The sequence below is a fragment of the Cannabis sativa genome, chromosome 2, assembly GCF_029168945.1.
Source record: "Cannabis sativa cultivar Pink pepper isolate KNU-18-1 chromosome 2, ASM2916894v1, whole genome shotgun sequence".
Lineage (NCBI taxonomy): Eukaryota > Viridiplantae > Streptophyta > Magnoliopsida > Rosales > Cannabaceae > Cannabis > Cannabis sativa.
The window spans coordinates 66,629,063-66,647,010 of NC_083602.1; the positions used below are offsets into that span (position 1 = coordinate 66,629,063).

The 17,948-nt window shown below is 35.0% G+C and overlaps 1 protein-coding gene across 3 annotated transcripts; it reads left to right on the forward strand.

Annotated features, from left to right (window-relative positions):
• Nucleotides 1–15,801: 15,801 nt before the first annotated feature.
• LOC115719431 (transcription factor MYB59) lies at nucleotides 15,802–17,631 on the forward strand. 3 transcript variants are annotated; one of them, XM_061110781.1, is made up of 3 exons: nucleotides 15,826–16,066; nucleotides 16,198–16,327; nucleotides 16,436–17,631. In XM_061110781.1, exons 1-3 carry the CDS (start codon nucleotides 15,949–15,951, stop codon nucleotides 17,094–17,096), a joined length of 909 nt encoding a protein of 302 aa, XP_060966764.1. In that variant the 5' UTR covers nucleotides 15,826–15,948; the 3' UTR covers nucleotides 17,097–17,631. The 3 variants fall into 3 exon arrangements, with proteins under 3 accessions (XP_030504340.1, XP_060966764.1, XP_030504341.1); XM_030648481.2 differs by having other exon boundaries at nucleotides 15,829–16,098; XM_030648480.2 differs by having other exon boundaries at nucleotides 15,802–16,327.
• Nucleotides 17,632–17,948: the final 317 nt, after the last annotated feature.

Genomic DNA, 17,948 nt, shown 5'->3' on the forward strand with positions numbered 1-17,948 from the left:
ACGTCAGCGTCTTTCTGAGCGGGGATTTGAGTATGGGCTCCGGACTGCACGATCGTTGTAGTATTCTGCTCGTCTGTCCCCCTTCTTCTGTTTAGATCGTCCCTTAGGTCGTGGGTCGTTCCCAACCTATCAAACACAGAAGAGCCTGGTTGCCTTAGCGATTGATTCACTTGGTTGACAGGCAGAATGGTTCCATTATTCTGATTGGATACGTCAGGTATGGTTCCTCCTGATGAATTGCAAGACAAGGTCTGCCCGCCTACCTTTTGGCCCAAGAGGGGAACTTGTGACCGGGGATTGGACGGCTGACCATTGGTTGTCTGGGAGGCATTCATCGTCGGGTCATCCTCCATTTCTCCCAGGGGAATGACGCTCGGCGTTTGTTGGCCTACAGTTTGGTAGGATCTTCGTATCAGCACAGTAGCTTGTCGACTACAATCTTCGACCTCTGCATGGTGAGCCCTTAATGCCTCCATCTCTTTATCTCTCCATTCAGCGAACATACGCCTCTGTTCATCAATCACGAGATTTTCTGCGGCACGCAATTCCTCCTGATCATGATGCAGAGTATTGCTATGACCCTGCATGAGTCCGAGCGCAGCACGGAGATTTTGCAATTCAGTTGCGTCTCCGATTGTCGTTTGGGCGTTGAGTCTTGGTGGAATAGTCGTGTTATGAACGCACTGGCTGTGTGCGAAACTGTTATTCCCAGTCTCTTGCATGCCAGGCGCAGTTTCAATAACAGGATTTGTCCCACCATTCACCATATGCTTCCCGTCTGTCCATGATTGACAACGGGTGGAACCCTTGAACTCCCTGAACCTACAATGTCGGATCCAGCATCTGTGAATTTGCTGGGTCAGACAGGCCTCTACGAGTTTGCACCATCGTGTCGAATGAGAAAACATGCAGTTGCAACCGATTCCAACTTGGTGAATTACTGTGTGCTCATGCACTTGCTGTTATAAAAGAGATAAATTTGAATGTTTACAACTAATATTCAGGCTATTACACAACAAAAACATGGCTTGAAACATACAGCGGCTCAACATATCCGGTACACAATCACACAACATGGGATGTACCACAAAACATAAAAGATATCATTGTTCTGCCACCAAACCAGAAAATAAGATCTGGAAGACCAAGGAAACGAAGATTTTTATCTAAATGGGATACAAAAAAACATAACAGGTGCAGCAAATGTGGTCAACACCGGCACAACCGAAAGACATGCAATAATCAAGCAATAAAATAGATGCGGATGAATTATTTGAATTGTTTAATTCTGTGTGAGAATTCACACAGGTTGATACGTTATATTCGATACATATGGGATTTTATTTTTGAAAAATTTTAAATAGGCTGGTAATAGTTGCAAAATTGTTTTATGACAGTTTTGACACTTGTTAAATATTTACTACGAAAATAACTTCTTTATTAAAGTTTTAAAAAAAGTCAGATAGGAATTTTTAAAACATAATTAATAAAGGATAATGAAACAAGGGAAAAACAGTGAATAAATACATTGATAGGGAATTAAAATTAAAAGTACGCTGAAAAGTGGACATTGTTTGTATATAGTTGTATAATAGTTTCTATATAGTTGTGCGGCTGGATATAAAAACTTTAAAAATTAGAAAAGACATAAAACTTTTGCTGATACAAACATACAGAAAAAACATATTATAAGGATTAATGTCAAATATCCTAAAATTTTAAAACCAGATCCAGAGTATAAAACCAAATATAATACCTAGAAACATAAAATCACTAACAATTGTCTGATAATAGATTCAACCAATAACACCAAATTGTCACTAAATTAAAAGACCCTACTTTTTCAATTTAGAAGCCTTAGAAGACTTGCTTTGCTTCTCATCCTCGCTATCAATGCTTTCATCAATTTTCCTTTGGCCAGATGAGAAGAAAAGGGCAGCAAGTCGAGTATGATAAACTTTGATGTCAAAATCTGCAGGAACATCTTTGCCATGGATGAAGAACTTGGCAAATGCAGCCACAAATGCTCCGCAATCACTAAAAACCTGAAAAAAGGAAAAACAGTTAAGCAACTAAAAAACAACATAAAATAAACTTAAAAGAAACAACTCACTTGTTCTGCTGAGACAGAAGACCACTAATCTCCACAATTCTTAGAGGAGCTTTAGGGTCAGAACCTAAATCAGGAGCATTTGACCTATTCTTCCAAAATCCAAGGAGATCAAAAAACAAAGGGAGGAACACAGAATAAGCCTTCATTGCATTCCTAGCTGCAGCATTCATTTTGGCAGTCCTCAAAGAATTATAAAGGAACAAAATTCCCTCATTCAAGTCAAGACGACCAAACACCCAAGGACTTTCCTTCCTGAGATTTATGATGAATAACACATGATCGGCTTCATACCAAGGCTTAGAACACGAAATTCGCTAACCTCAAATGTAATGCGCTATTGGGTGGGCAGCATGTATGTGCAACATCTTAGTTTTCATTGCCTTGGCTTTGTTGAACTTTTGGTACAACGCTTGAATGGAATCATCAAAAAGACAATCAGTTGTCGCAAAATTCAATGTTACAGTAGAAGAATACTTACCTTTTTCCTAAGGTAATAGAATATAGTGCTCATATGCTGAAACAAAAACATGACCAAAAGACAAATCAAAAGGTTGAACAACTATTTAAATAGCAACTGAAAACCAACTATCATAAACTATTGGTGAAATGCCTAGCTTTAAATTCCATGAAAGATGCTCATCACTGAAACTGAATCACATGTGCTTTGCTGACGATCTATTGGTGTTCTGTCATGGAGATTTTATCTCAATCATGTTGATGTTAAGAGGGCTGAAACTCTTCTCTTCAACTTCGGGTTTAATGCCGAATGAGCAGAAGACGGTGGTCTATTATTCAGGCATGTCAGATACTGAAGTTGGAAGAATCCTGGAAGTCTCACAATTCAAAAGGAGCTCCCTACCATTCAGGTACCTCGGAATACCTATCTGCTCAAAGAAATTTCTAATTTTGAATGTCAGATCTTGTTAGAGAAGATGGTTAGTAAAATCAGAGGGTGGAGTTCTCAAAACTTGTCCTACATGGGAAGAGTAACTTTGATTAATGTTGTACTCATAGCTATACATACTTACTGGGCTCAGATTATGATATTACCAAAGAAGTTGCTCAAGGATATTGAGGCAATATGTAGATCTTACTTATGGAAAGGAACTCAAATGACGATGGGTCCTGGTTTAGTGGCTTGGGAGCATGTTTGTCTCCCCAAAAGTGCTAGCGGACTTGCACTTAGAGATATCCAGAAATGCAATACAGCAGCTATGACTAGATATGTATGGGACATAGCTAGCAAGAAAGATTGTTTGTTTGTCAAATGGATACATAATGTATACTTGAAAGATAGGTGCTGGTGGGATTATGAAGCCCCCACCGATTGCAGCTGGTTTTGGAAAAAGTTGGTTGGAGTCAAGAATCAGGTGAAAGCTAAAATTGATCGGGCTGCCTTTGTTATGCAGAAATTCAGCATATCAAACACCTATTCATTGTTGTTTAGCAAGCCCGAGAAGAAAGATTGGTGCAAACATGTGTGGGATAGACTTGTCATTCCCAAACACAAGTTTATCTTATGGCTAGTCTTGTGGGATAAATCGAAGACTAAAGACAAAATAAGCAAGTACAACACACAAGTGGATTTAACTTGTTTGCTCTGTGGGAAAGGTAATGAATCGGTACAACACCTATTTTTTCAATGTGAATACAGCAGCAGGTGTCTTGTAGAATGGAAGGAGAGGCTGCAATGGGGGACGAAAGCAACAGAGTTGCAGAAACTGCTGCAACATATCAGGAAGCTTAAAAGGATTTCAGCAACAAGGAGAAGCATGATGTTAACTATGCTGGCTGCCTTGGTAAACCAGATTTGGGGGGCACGAAATGATGTGTTGTGGAATCAAAAACAATGGCAAATCAAGATAATTGTCAACCGAGTACAGCAGGAGAGTAAGAGAAGAATTGTAGGGGTATGGCCAAGCAAAACAAAGGAGGTGGACAAGAATTGGGTGATGAAGTTGTAATTTGTAAATTTTTAGATTTATAGCAATAAATAGCTGGTTTATGTACAAAAACTTGAGATGTAATTGATAGTTTGAGCAATACAAGATTTCCTTATTCATCAAAAAAAAAAAAAAACTATCATAAACTATAATGGATAATAGAAACTTTACCGAGTCATTGATAAACATGTCACAGGTAGCCAAATGATAAAACCATGTTTTATCCTCAACATAACCAACACCTAATCTAAAACTCGGGGAAAATTTCTACGCACCATCAACATAACAATTGTAATACCTAAAAGAACAAACAAACAACAAAAAATCAATATTAAAATGAAATTTATAATAAAAAAAACGAAAATAAAACAGAATACAAATACAGAAATAATAAAAATAGTCACCTAGGATGTTTAAGCAAGCCTTGACCAATCCACGCGTCAAACTTTGCCTCAATTTCGGGAGAGATGGGATCAGCGAATGAATCATTAAGAGCATAAAGGCCTTTCACATAAGTAACCATCTTAAAATCCCTCTCATCCCCTGCTGATTGAGAACCTAAGGACATTACCTCCATTGGAGTGCTCCTCACATCAGCCGACCCGAAATCAACAAAAGGATATTTCAATGTCGGTGCACGCTTTTTCTTATCCAATAGAGGAGTATTAGAAACAGTGTCCTCAGTTTCTTCATCAATATGAATGGCAGCTAACTTTTCACCAACAACATCTGGATTGGGTTGTGGGACCTAAAGAAACAAAGTCTGAAATTAAACAGTTACAAAACTAACATTAAACTGATAAGCAACCAAAATAAAACATAATTTTCTTGCAAACAAATTAAGATACACTTACATGGATTTTACGAACAACCTCTAAGCCAGCCAACACAAGTTTATCATCATCAATTTCAAGCTGGCTTAACCCATCGAAAAAATTGTCCCCCTTTAATTTGGACTCATTGGCCTTAAACTCCTCAACATCCTTAGCCCTCTCATCACTGCCTCCAACGGCCTCAGATGGATTCACATCCAAAGCAGGAACATCATTAACAACATTATCAGCATCATCGGCATCACCACCATCTTTAACCAACTCATCACCATCATCGGAGTCAGAATCAATATTTTCAGGATCAGGCAGTTCCTTCTCATCATCCTCAGCATCATCATCATCATCATCATCATCATCATCATCATCATCATCATCATGATCAGAATCTTGAGTTACTAACTCATCAGATGACGTTCCCTGATTCAAACAACACAAATGCAACTTAAATAAAACAGTAAAGAAACTAAAACCAAAGCATGTAAAAATAGAAACAATAAACTATGATTAAATACCTCATCAGAAGGACAACGATGAATGGTATTAACCTTTTGCTGAATATCCTTAATTACAGTCATTACATACTTGAAATTAAGATCAACAAAACACCTTAAGGATATGAAGTCTTCATCCAATGATGCCTGATTCGAAATGACCATCTCCAACTTAGATTTCAACAAATCAATATCCTTTGAATCAGATTTTTTTGAAGATGAACCACTCTCAAATGTTTGCTTTGATATACCACGATCATCAATAGATTCATTAAGAAATAAACCTTCAAGTTGAAGCTTCTACCTCTCTTCATCAGTAGGACATTTGTTTTTGATCTTTAACTGAACATCATAATCAAACACAATATAAAAATGAAAAAAAAAAACAATTAAATAACCAAAATATTAACAAAAGCACAAAACAGGAAATAAATAGTAAAGAAACTGAATTTTACCTTGTTCAACGGCAAATAAAAAATCTTGCCCTTCAAGTCTCTAAGAGTTGGATTTTTGGTCACAATGGTGTTGCTCCAATTTAGAATCCTTAGAATCCTAGATGAAACTCTTACAGAAAGTGTTTACCATGGCAGGACAACATTCATAAAATCAAACAGTGAACAATCCCAACGACCGTTATCAACAACATCTAGATCAAACCTAGATACTTCTTTATCAGGAGTATTACTAAGAAGAAAACATTGAATAAAATACAACACAGTCAGTTTCAGTCCAAGAGACTCATCCAAACCCCACCTACTACCTAAAAAAGCATCCTCAATAGCTTTGTGGTCAATGGTTTTTACACTACGGAAACAAATTTCTACCAACTGATTTGATTCCTGTGAAAACAACAACTTGTTGCAATCACCAAAACAATCAATTCCAGTAATCAAATAAAACTCCTTAGCACTAAATCGTATGCAACGACCAGCAACCTTAGCCCAAAATTCTTTAGGATTGGGCTGGTAAACTTCCCTCAATAATAGACTATGAACAACTTGGGGATGGAAACATACTCAGGCATATCTAGAAAATGACCAAATTGAGTCTCAAGGAACATAGATAGTAAATTGACAGATAAAGTTTTCTTAATATTATCAGTAACAGAAAAAAGGCTAGTGCAAACACATTTAGATCTGTAATAATCAGAGGGACTAAATTTGTAGTCCTAGACCTGCAAGATAACAAACATGGCAACAATAAATATAAATTGCAAATAATCAAGTATAGAAACTATAATAAAACTATAACAAAACTAAAAACAAACTCCCAAATAGAACAACTATACGAATATAAACTGCAAACAACTGAAATCGTATTGATAACTAAAAACTAACAACAAACAACTATACCTAATAAAAATCCCAAAACACATCAAACATAAATAGATTAAACTATAAACAAACTAAGAGGAAACTACAACCCACTGATTACACACACTAAAACGAAAACAGAAGTTTCAAAATATCTAACAATAAATTATAAACACATACAGAACATAAAACACAAACAAACACTGTAACGAAAGTAATAATGATCAAATTAAAATGCCAAACCCACAAAAAAACAAAATAAAATTGATCAAACAAAATTAAAGACCTAAAAACTCAAACAATATCAAAAGAAAGTTTAAAATCGAAGCCCTAAAATTTCACAAACTAGAAGAAACAAAAACGTTGAAACTGGAAATACAATAAAATGTTCAAAAAGAGGGGAAACGAAAATGAAACAAAAACCAACCTTGGTTCGAACATCGGCAACAACACTAGCTTTTTCCCCAGAAACTTCATCAACCATTTTCTCTTCCACACTAAGCTTTGATTTCTTCTTAGGATGTGGTCTCCCACGCTTTGTTAAAGGAGGAGCAAAATTAGAATCCTCCTCTTCAATAATTGGACGTTTACCCTTAGCTTTATTAGCTAGAGATTTCAATTCCATTTTAGAATTTTTTTTTCTGAACAGGGGAAGGAGATGAGGATGAACGAGTCACAACCATTATAAATAGAGATTGGAAACAAAAGGAAAGAGGGAAACAGTTATAGGATTGCTTTAGTGGGAGTTGAAAAATTTTTGAAGAACAAAAATGAGAGGGAAAAAAATGTTGAGGAATTGTGGGAAGTTATGCTTCAACAATGGAGGTTACTTGATCTTTCAAAAAAAAAAAACTGAAAAGAAATCAAAAATTAAATGAAAACAAAAGGAAAAAAAAGAGAGAAGTGATTGAAAGTTGATTGATGGTTGATAGGGAAGCCACACTTGTCTGTGCATGAAATTGATGTGCAAGTGGTATATATGTAATAAAAGAAAGAGGAAATGTAAAAATGATAATGTAACCGTGTGTGGATTTTTTTGTAATAAATTGTATAAATTGTATTTTTGATGTAAAAATTTCTACAATTTAATATAAATTTTGTGTATTAAATAAGGAATGAGATCAAAAAAAAATTATTAGTGGAGAGCTAGTCTCTAGATAACATTTCAATGATCTCACCCACACGTGTCATGGAGTGAAAGACAAGCTGTAATAAAACAAAAGGGTCCTTATTTAACAAATGGGAAAACCTTACAAAAGATTAAAAAAAAAAAAATCGACTCAAAGTCACAACAAAGCTGTGTTTTTTGTTATAGTAAAGCTATGCAAATTGTACAGTGACACATTGGTGCATAGTATAACAGTAAGGATGGGTAATCATATTGAAAGCCACACCATCATATCAATCTTCAACTTCGATTATATTTGCCTTATAGTGGGTGACCTCATATCCATTTTTGTTTTTTCTCTTTAGAAAAAGTAATTTGAAACCCAACCACGCGCACACCACATGTATGGTGTGTTAGACTTTTATTTGGGCTTACATTAAATTTTATTGGTTTTATTAAAACTTGGGTTGATTGGATAGTTCTTTGCTGTATTAGCCCATGTTGTTGGTGATCAATTGTTAATGGGCTTAGCATCTGTGAGTAAAGTCTAGGTGAAGCAGAAGTGTGGGCTTTTCTAGTTGACTGAAGCCTTTGATGAGCAGGCCCAGCCCAACTAGGGTTTTGTAGCTAAGTCCCCTCCCTAACTCTATAAATACATATTGTCTCATCACAATTGTATACCTTTTGATAATCAGAGAAAATAAACTGCTTCTGATTTAGAGATCTAGGGAGGAAGACTTAGTTGATAGTATTGTACTATCAAATTGGAGTAACTGCTGTGGATCAATCAGAGATAATTGCTATGGATCAATCAGGTACACATACCTAATTATTATATTTTATTATTGTGTTCTATGTTATATACAAATAGATCTTGGGTTAATTGTTAATTTATATAACATGTGGTATCAGATTGCCTATTGTATATGATTTAGAACCTATAATTAGTATAATTAATTTGTATATATTAATTATCCATAATTTCATATTAATTTCGTTATTATTTTATGTGTAATTTTTTGTTTATAAATCTTAAAACTTTAGGAATTTTATTGATCGTTAAATTCTCTTTCAATTGATATATTATATGTTTGAATTCATAGTCTATATTAAGAGAATTTTAATTTTAAAGTTTTAGGGTTTATATGATTATAATGTGAAATTATAATTGTGTATTTTGATTTTATTGTTTTTAATCTAAAATTGATTATAGATATCTCATTATTAATTGTTTATGAATGTTCTTAAATGATTAATTTTGTATTTTGATTAAGATTGATATTCCAAATCAATTTTTTTATGTTCTTTATTTTTGGATAGCTTTTCTTTAGATCTATTGTTTTTTAGCAATTAATAGCCGAAATTAGACATTTAGATTGATTAGAAATCGATTCCCGAACAAAACCCATCAAGAATCGCGTGTTTTCGTCGATTTTTTGGCCGGAAAACACCACAGACCCGACTGGGCCGAACCGGGTCGCGTGACCCGTTTGCAGGAACCGGCTGGAGGAAGAAGGAGGTTCCAGCCAGCGAAGCCCACTCGCGGCAGGTGGCGCGTGGGGCGCGTGGGGCCTCGTCCGATGTCCGTTTTCGACGATTTTTTTTTCAGCATTATTAGAATTTGATTTCTGATTTTTTGGTGATTTTTAATTAATTTTTTGACTCCGTTTAATAATTATTATTATTTTAATGATAATTATGCAGTTAAAAAATTATTAAAAATAATTTTTGATGATTTTTCAAAATCCGTAAATCATAGAAAATTTTTTGAGTTTCTTCTCGTCCCATATGACATAGTCACTCTCTTGTTTAATTTATCTTGACTATGTAATCTCCACCAATATTCTTTATTTCACATTTTTCCATTAATTGTTGTTCTAAAATTATAAAACTTGATTATTTGATATAAAAATAATGTGTTATGGTGGACACTTTATTTTTTTTTATTATCAATATAATAAAAGCAATTATATATCTCTTTTGGAAATTTGGTTGAAAATTATTAATTTTCAATGATTGTTTTATCACCAAATTTCACATGTTGAAGAAAATATTATATTTTTGGTTGACTATATGTGTAATTACTTGCCCAAAGGTAGTATTTACATATATTAGTTCACATTCCATGAAGTGAGTTAATATTAAATGTATATATTTTAATTATTTGCCCAAAGGTAATAATTTAAATATATAAATTTATTATTATTTTTTGCTTGAATTAATACATATTTTTAAGAAATTTATTTGCCCAAAGGTAATAAAATTCTTAAATGATATGTATTTTTTCTTTGTTGTTAACTTCATGAAGGTAGATCATGTGTGTGTTATATTCTCACCCCAAAGGGGAGTTTATAATGACCAGTTGATTCTACAATATTTTCTAATACATTGCTCATATTGCTTATTCAAGTTTTAATTTTTGAATTTTTTCGATCTCCTTTTCGTGAACAACAATAATGCTTCCATCCATATTTTTAATGCTTCCAACTACAAGACATGGAAACGAGATGTGGAATTTACTTTAGGCAGAATGGATATGGACTTGTGCCTACGAGAAGAAAAACCTCGCCGAACTTATCGACTCCGGTACCGCCGAGAGAACTCATCATGCACAATGGGAAAAGTCAAGTCGTCTCGCCTTCTTACTATGAAAAGATCCATTCCCGAACATCTATTGAGTGGTTTGCCGTACACTACAAATGCCAAAGAGTTTTTCAATGCCGTAGAAAAATTATACGACACCGGTGAAAACGCCGAAGCCGGACATCTTATGGATGAAATGACAACCATTAAGTATGATGAATTAAAAGGAGTGCGAGATTTTATTCTGAAATTGGTGAATGTTCAGTCCAAGTTAAAAGATCATAATATTCCTCTTCCTGACTCTTTCATTATTCATCGAGCTCTTCATGCTCTTCCTGCCTCTTTCAGCCTAATCAAGACAGCATACAACACTTACAATCAAACATGGACTATCAGCGACCTAATTTCTCAGTGTGTAGCTGAAGAAAGCAAGCTTAAAAGGGAGAAGAATGAATCTGCTAACTATGTTTCTCACCTCAAGCCCAACAAAGGAAAAGGAAAATTCAAGAATAAAAATGATGGTGCTACTAAACAGAATGGTAATGGTAAGGAGCATAAGAATAAACAGAAGAATAACAACGGAAAGTCCAAATACTCTAATGTGAAGTGTTACTTTTGTGAAAAATTGGGGCATCGGAGAACGATCGTCACAAATTTAAGACTTGGTTAGAAAAGAAGCAAGCACAATCAGGTAATCCATTGGCATGTGTTTGTTTTGAATCTAATCTAGTTGATGTTCCTATTGATTCTTGGTGGTTAGACGGTGGTGCTACTGTTCATGTTTCTGCTTCCTTACAGGGGCTAAGGGATCTCAGGAAGCCAAGTGAGAGGGAGTCCAAGCTTAAAGTGGGCAATGATGTTGGAGTTGACGTTATCTATGTTGGAACATTTATTCTTGAATTACAGTCTCGTGATAAGATTATTCTGAACAATACTTTTTATGTTCCTACTTTTAAAAGGAATTTAGTTTCGCTTCCGCTTTTGGTTAAACAAGGATATTCTTTTCATTTTGCAAATGATAATGTTGACATTATGCTTGACTCTCGAATTATTGGAAATTGCTATTATTCTGATGGTCTTTATAAGTTGTCATTGGCTCCTTTAGATTCCTCTTTTAATGTTGTGAATTTTGTGGGTAAAAGAGCTTATATTAAGGAAACATCCTTATTGTTATGGCACAAAAGATTGGGTCATATTTCCAGAGAAAGGGTTGACCGTTTAATTAAATCTGAAATACTTCCTCCTCTTGATGCTTCTGATTGGGATACTTGTGTTGATTGTACTCGTGGAAAATTGACTAAAACAAGAAAGAAGACTGCAAATCGCAGTCAATCTTTATTGGAAATTATCCACACAGACATCAGTGGTCCTTATTCCACCACGTTGTGCAGAAACAAGTATTTTATCACTTTTATCGATGATTTTTCTCGTTATGGATTCACCTATTTAATTAAAGAAAAATCTGACGCCCTTGATAAACTCAAAAATTTTCGAAATGAGGTTGAGAAACAATTAGGAAGAGTCATCAAAGTTGTTCATTCTGATCGTGGAGGAGAATATTATGGTCGTTATACAGAATCTGGACAACACATGGGGCTTTTTGCAGAGTACTTACAAGAAAATGGTATAGTTGCTCAATACACTATGCCTGGTTCACCTGAGCAAAATGGCGTTGCTGAAAGGAGAAATCGCACTCTCATGGATATGGTTAGAAGTATGATGAGTAGAACAAATCTTCCAGAGTTTTTATGGGGTGAAGCACTTATGACCGCAACTTATATTTTAAATCGTGTTCCCGCAAATCTGCTCCCAAGACCCCTTTTGAGTTATGGACCGGGCGGAAGCCTAGTCTTAATCATCTTCGAATATGGGGTTGTCCACCGAAGTAAAGATTTATGATCCTAATTTGAAAAAGTTAGATCCGAGAACAAATCGCCGTTATTTCATTGGTTATCCAATGCGCTCAAAAGGCTATCGCTTTTCAGTCCCACTCGTGGTACGCGAATTGTTGAATCTCGCATCGCTAAATTTACGGAATTTGATGTTCTTGAAAAATTCCTTCAACATCTCTTGAAATGGGGGAGTCATCTAAAGGAATTTGTATTCCTATGTCATTTTCAAGAGATGATAATAGTAGTCTCCATCCTACTCTAGTTGGTAATGCTCCCAGTGTTGATGAATATATTGCTCCCGATATCGAAGATGATGAAGGTCCTATTATTGATGAAGGGCTTGTTAATGATGAAGCTCCTATTGTTAATGAGAATCCTGTTATTGAAGAAATTCCAGTTGTGGAAGATGTTATTCAAAATAATGATCAACAAAGAGAAGTTATTCCGTAAGTACCTCCTCTAAGAAGATCTCGTAGACAAAAGAAGTCAACAAAGTGTCATGATAATTTTGTTTATCTTGGAGAAGGAGAATATGATATTGATCATTTTGTGGATCCCGTCACTTTTAGTGAAGCACTTAATAGTCCACAATCTTCAAAATGGTTAGCAGCTACGGATGATGAGATCGACTCCATGAAGAAAAATGGTGTATGGGAGCTAGTGTTATTACCTGATGGTTTTAAACCAATAGGTTGTAAGTGGATTTTAAAGGCTAAAAGGGATAAAAAGGAATGATTGAAAGGTTTAAAGCGCGTTTAGTGGCTAAAGGCTTTACTCAAAGAGAAGGTATTGATTACACTGAAACTTTCTCACCTGTTTCCACTAAAGATTCATTCAGAATTATTATGGCCTTAGTTGCGCATTTTGATTTAGAGTTGCATCAAATGGATGTTAAAACTGCTTTTCTGAATGGAGAATTGAATGAGGAAGTCTATATGTCTCAACCTGAAGGCTACAAGGAGAATGGAAAAGAACACTTAGTTTGCAAGTTGAAACGATCCATTTATGGTCTCAAACAGGCATCTCGCCAGTGGTACTTGAAGTTTGACAAGGTTGTGACATCGTTTGGTTTCGTAGAGAACAAGTTTGATCGTTGTATTTATATGAAGATCGATGGGAGTCGTTATATTTTTCTTGTTCTTTATGTAGATGACATTTTACTTGCCGGCGGTGATTTGTCACTCCTAAATGAGACCAAAAATTTTACGTCTTCCAATTTTGATATGAAAGATCTTGGAGAGGCATCCTATGTTTTGGGGATTGAGATCCATCGTGACAGGAATCGAAAAGTTCTTGGCTTATCTCAAGAAGCTTACATTAATCGTGTGCTCAAAAGGTTCAACATGGATTTGTGTAAAGCTGGTTCTGTTCCTATTCTGAAAGGGGACAAGTTCACTAAGCAACAATGTCCTAAGAACGATTTGGAAAGAGGAGCAATGAAGAACATCCCTTATGCAAGTGTAGTAGGGAGTTTGATGTATGCCCAGGTTTGCACTCGACCTGACATAGCTTTCGTAGTAAATGTTCTTGGGAGATATTTATCTGATCCTGGCCTTGATCATTGGGTTGCAGCCAAGAAAGTTTTGAGATATTTGCAAAGAACGAAGAGTTTTATGCTTGTGTATAAGCATGTTGACAATCTTCGAGTTGTTGGTTATTCGGATTCGTATTTTGGTGGTTGTGTAGATGATTTAAAGTCAACTTCGGCTATATTTTCACCTTGGCGAGTCTTGCTATTTCTTGGAAGAGTGTCAAACGTACTTTGATCACGTCATCTACTATGTATGCCGAGTTTGTTGCATGTTATGGGGCATCTTTGCAAGCTTTGTGGTCGAAGAATTTTATTTCGGAGATACGAGTGGTTGATTCTATTTCCACACCTATGCTAATCTATTGTGATAATAATGTCTTTGTTTTCTTTTCAAAGAATAACAAGATTAGTAGTGCTTCTAAACATATGGAAATAAAGTATCTCACTGTCAGAGACTTGGTCAAGAAAGGAGACATTGTCATTGAAAATTGCAAGACCGAGTCAATGTTAGCTGATCCTCTAACCAAAGGGTTAAGTGCCGTGCTGTTTAATAAACATGTTGTTAATATGGGCATTTTAGAATCTTTTGATCTTTTGGGTTAGTGGGAGTTTTGTTTTCTGTTTGTTTTTAGAAATTATTATTTATAATTTTCTGAATAAAGTTATGAACTACATTTTATGTTTCAATATTTTTTATTATTGAATGGATATGTTTTCAATTATGTTTTGTTATATTCTCGAGAATGATTGAATTGAAAGCATGTGGTTCATATTGTTGTGATCATTGTCTATTAAATTTATTTGCTTATTGACAATGATATGTTATTGGCTTAATTCTTTAAGCAAGTTTAGTGACACTTACTTATTTTAAGTGGTGTATGTTTAATTTCACTGGCTTATTTATTAAGCATCACGGTATCAGTGAAATTGAGGACTGATAAGGATATTATGTTATTTTAAATTGATCACATGTTGATCAGAATCCTCCTCTTCAATAATTGGACGTTTACCCTTAGCTTTATTAGCTAGAGATTTCAATTCCATTTTAGAATTTTTTTTTTCTGAACAGGGGAAGGAGATGAGGATGAACGAGTCACAACCATTATAAATAGAGATTGGAAACAAAAGGAAAGAGGGAAACAGTTATAGGATTGCTTTAGTGGGAGTTGAAAAATTTTTGAAGAACAAAAATGAGAGGGAAAAAAATGTTGAGGAATTGTGGGAAGTTATGCTTCAACAATGGAGGTTACTTGATCTTTCAAAAAAAAAAACTGAAAAGAAATCAAAAATTAAATGAAAACAAAAGGAAAAAAAAGAGAGAAGTGATTGAAAGTTGATTGATGGTTGATAGGGAAGCCACACTTGTCTGTGCATGGAATTGATGTGCAAGTGGTATATATGTAATAAAAGAAAGAGGAAATGTAAAAATGATAATGTAACCGTGTGTGGATTTTTTTGTAATAAATTGTATAAATTGTATTTTTGATGTAAAAATTTCTACAATTTAATATAAATTTTGTGTATTAAATAAGGAATGAGATCAAAAAAAAATTATTAGTGGAGAGCTAGTCTCTAGATAACATTTCAATGATCTCACCCACACGTGTCATGGAGTGAAAGACAAGCTGTAATAAAACAAAAGGGTCCTTATTTAACAAATGGGAAAACCTTACAAAAGATTAAAAAAAAAAAAATCGACTCAAAGTCACAACAAAGCTGTGTTTTTTGTTATAGTAAAGCTATGCAAATTGTACAGTGACACATTGGTGCATAGTATAACAGTAAGGATGGGTAATCATATTGAAAGCCACACCATCATATCAATCTTCAACTTCGATTATATTTGCCTTATAGTGGGTGACCTCATATCCATTTTTGTTTTTTCTCTTTAGAAAAAGTAATTTGAAACCCAACCACGCGCACACCACATGTATGGTGAAGATTCAAAATCATTATACTATGATCATCAAACAGTAACATCAAATAACCAATCTTAGTGGTATAAATATTAGTCGAGTACACCTAGCTCTTCCATATGTACTAGAAAGGTAGTTTAGTAAGAGAGACATAACAAAAAGAACTCCCCCTCCTTACCCTCCCCACCCCTACCCCAAAAAAGAAGAAGAGAAATAGAAAAGAAAATGGTTCATCAAGAAGAAGCCAGGAAAGGTCCATGGACAGAACAAGAGGATTTCAAACTAGTCTGCTTTGTGGGACTATTCGGAGATCGAAGATGGGATTTCATAGCAAAAGTTTCAGGTTTGAAGGTGGAGGGAGACAAAATAAAATAGGTATGGTTATTCGGAGATGGCGGATTATACAAAGGAGCAAATTTTTAACCAAGTTTTGCTGCATATTTTTGTTTTTGTTTGTTATGTTTATATTTGTAGGTTTGAACAGAACAGGCAAGAGTTGCAGGTTACGTTGGGTTAATTACCTTCACCCTGGCCTTAAACGTGGCAAGATGACTCCTCAAGAGGAACGCCTTGTCTTAGAGCTTCATTCCAAATGGGGAAACAGGTTTGATATTACATAATTTATATATTGATCTTGATCATGAAACCACACCCCCAACATATATTTGTTAATTTCTATGTGACGATGATTTTATTATTAATGGGTACGCAGATGGTCTAGAATTGCTCGGAAATTACCGGGACGTACGGACAACGAGATTAAGAATTACTGGAGGACCCATATGAGAAAAAAAGCTCAAGAGAAGAAGAAATCAACAACAACAACAACAACATCGAATTCATCATCATCATCATCATCTTCATCGCCACCACCTGATCATGATGTGTCGTCTCCATCTCAATCTTCATCCTCATCGAACATTACGACCGTGGAATCCTTACCCTTCCCTGACAGCACCACTGGAGTGGAGAGCTTCTACGACACCGGGGGTCGTGTCGTTTCAGCCTATGATAATCGTGGTCACGACAAGATGAAAACAGAGGCCAAAAACCATATTGAAGATGAGCAACAAACCGCCGCCGCCGCCGTTGCAGGGTGTTACTCTATGGATGATATATGGAAGGAAATTTCTTTGCCTGAAGAGGGTGTCTATAACTGCAACAATCTTACCTCTACACCTTTAATAGCGGTGGCGGAGCCCTCTCCGCCAGCGTGGGATGAATATTACTGCTCGGACTCGCTTTGGATAAATAATTTGGATGAAGAAGTGAGTAATAAGTCCCGAGGTTTTACTCAAACTACTGCTACTGCCATTAATGACCCATTCAATTACGCTTGCTTCGACTATGGAGGAGCGTTTCTAACAGGCTGATCTTTAGGATTTTATTTATTAAGATTTGTTAATATAATATGTAAAATAATAATAATTAAAAAAAAAAAAAAACACAGTATCGATCGTAAGTAGCAAGGTCTAAGTCCAAGACTAGTACTAGCTAGTACTACCACTACGTCGTCGTTTCAACTCTCGAACTGTCATATTATGGGCTAACCTCTATATGGGTTTTCTTTCTCAGTCATATGATAAACTCTGTCAGCTTAGCTTGGCTTCTTCTTCGGTTCAACGCAGTGGGCAAGTGGCATATGCATAGTAGTTTTAAGCAGTTTAAATTCTCTGTATTCGTATCAACATTATGCTTTATTATTGTGTGTACGTATTCAGTTTAGTATTTTTTTTTTCTTTTTTTTCCATAGGGGTTTTGTTTTAGAGAAGGGAGAAGCAAGTTCTTTCATCAAGAAAATCCCATCTACTAGTTTGGTCTATAAATATCAAAACTTCATGTAACATTGTATGATACACGTCCTTTATAAGTTAAATCTTAATGTATAATTATCTTTTTAGTTTAGAATTATCTTCTTCTTTTTATTCATTTATTTTTTTTACTAAAAAATCATATTTTTTTTTTTTTATGTTAATTTAATATGGCCAATACATGTGTTAGAATATTCTTTAAACCACTAAGTTACTGATAATGAGAGTATATGCTAATCCTTTGACGAGAATATTTTGAAAAAATATATATTTTTTATTGAGGATATTTTGTGAGTAGAGGTAAATTTCTTCTTATTGGTTAAGGCTGCTTAAATAAAATACTGTTTGTTTGCGCATGCAAATAAATGAATAATCAATTAACTTTATATGTTTATAGATTTAACTTTGTATGGG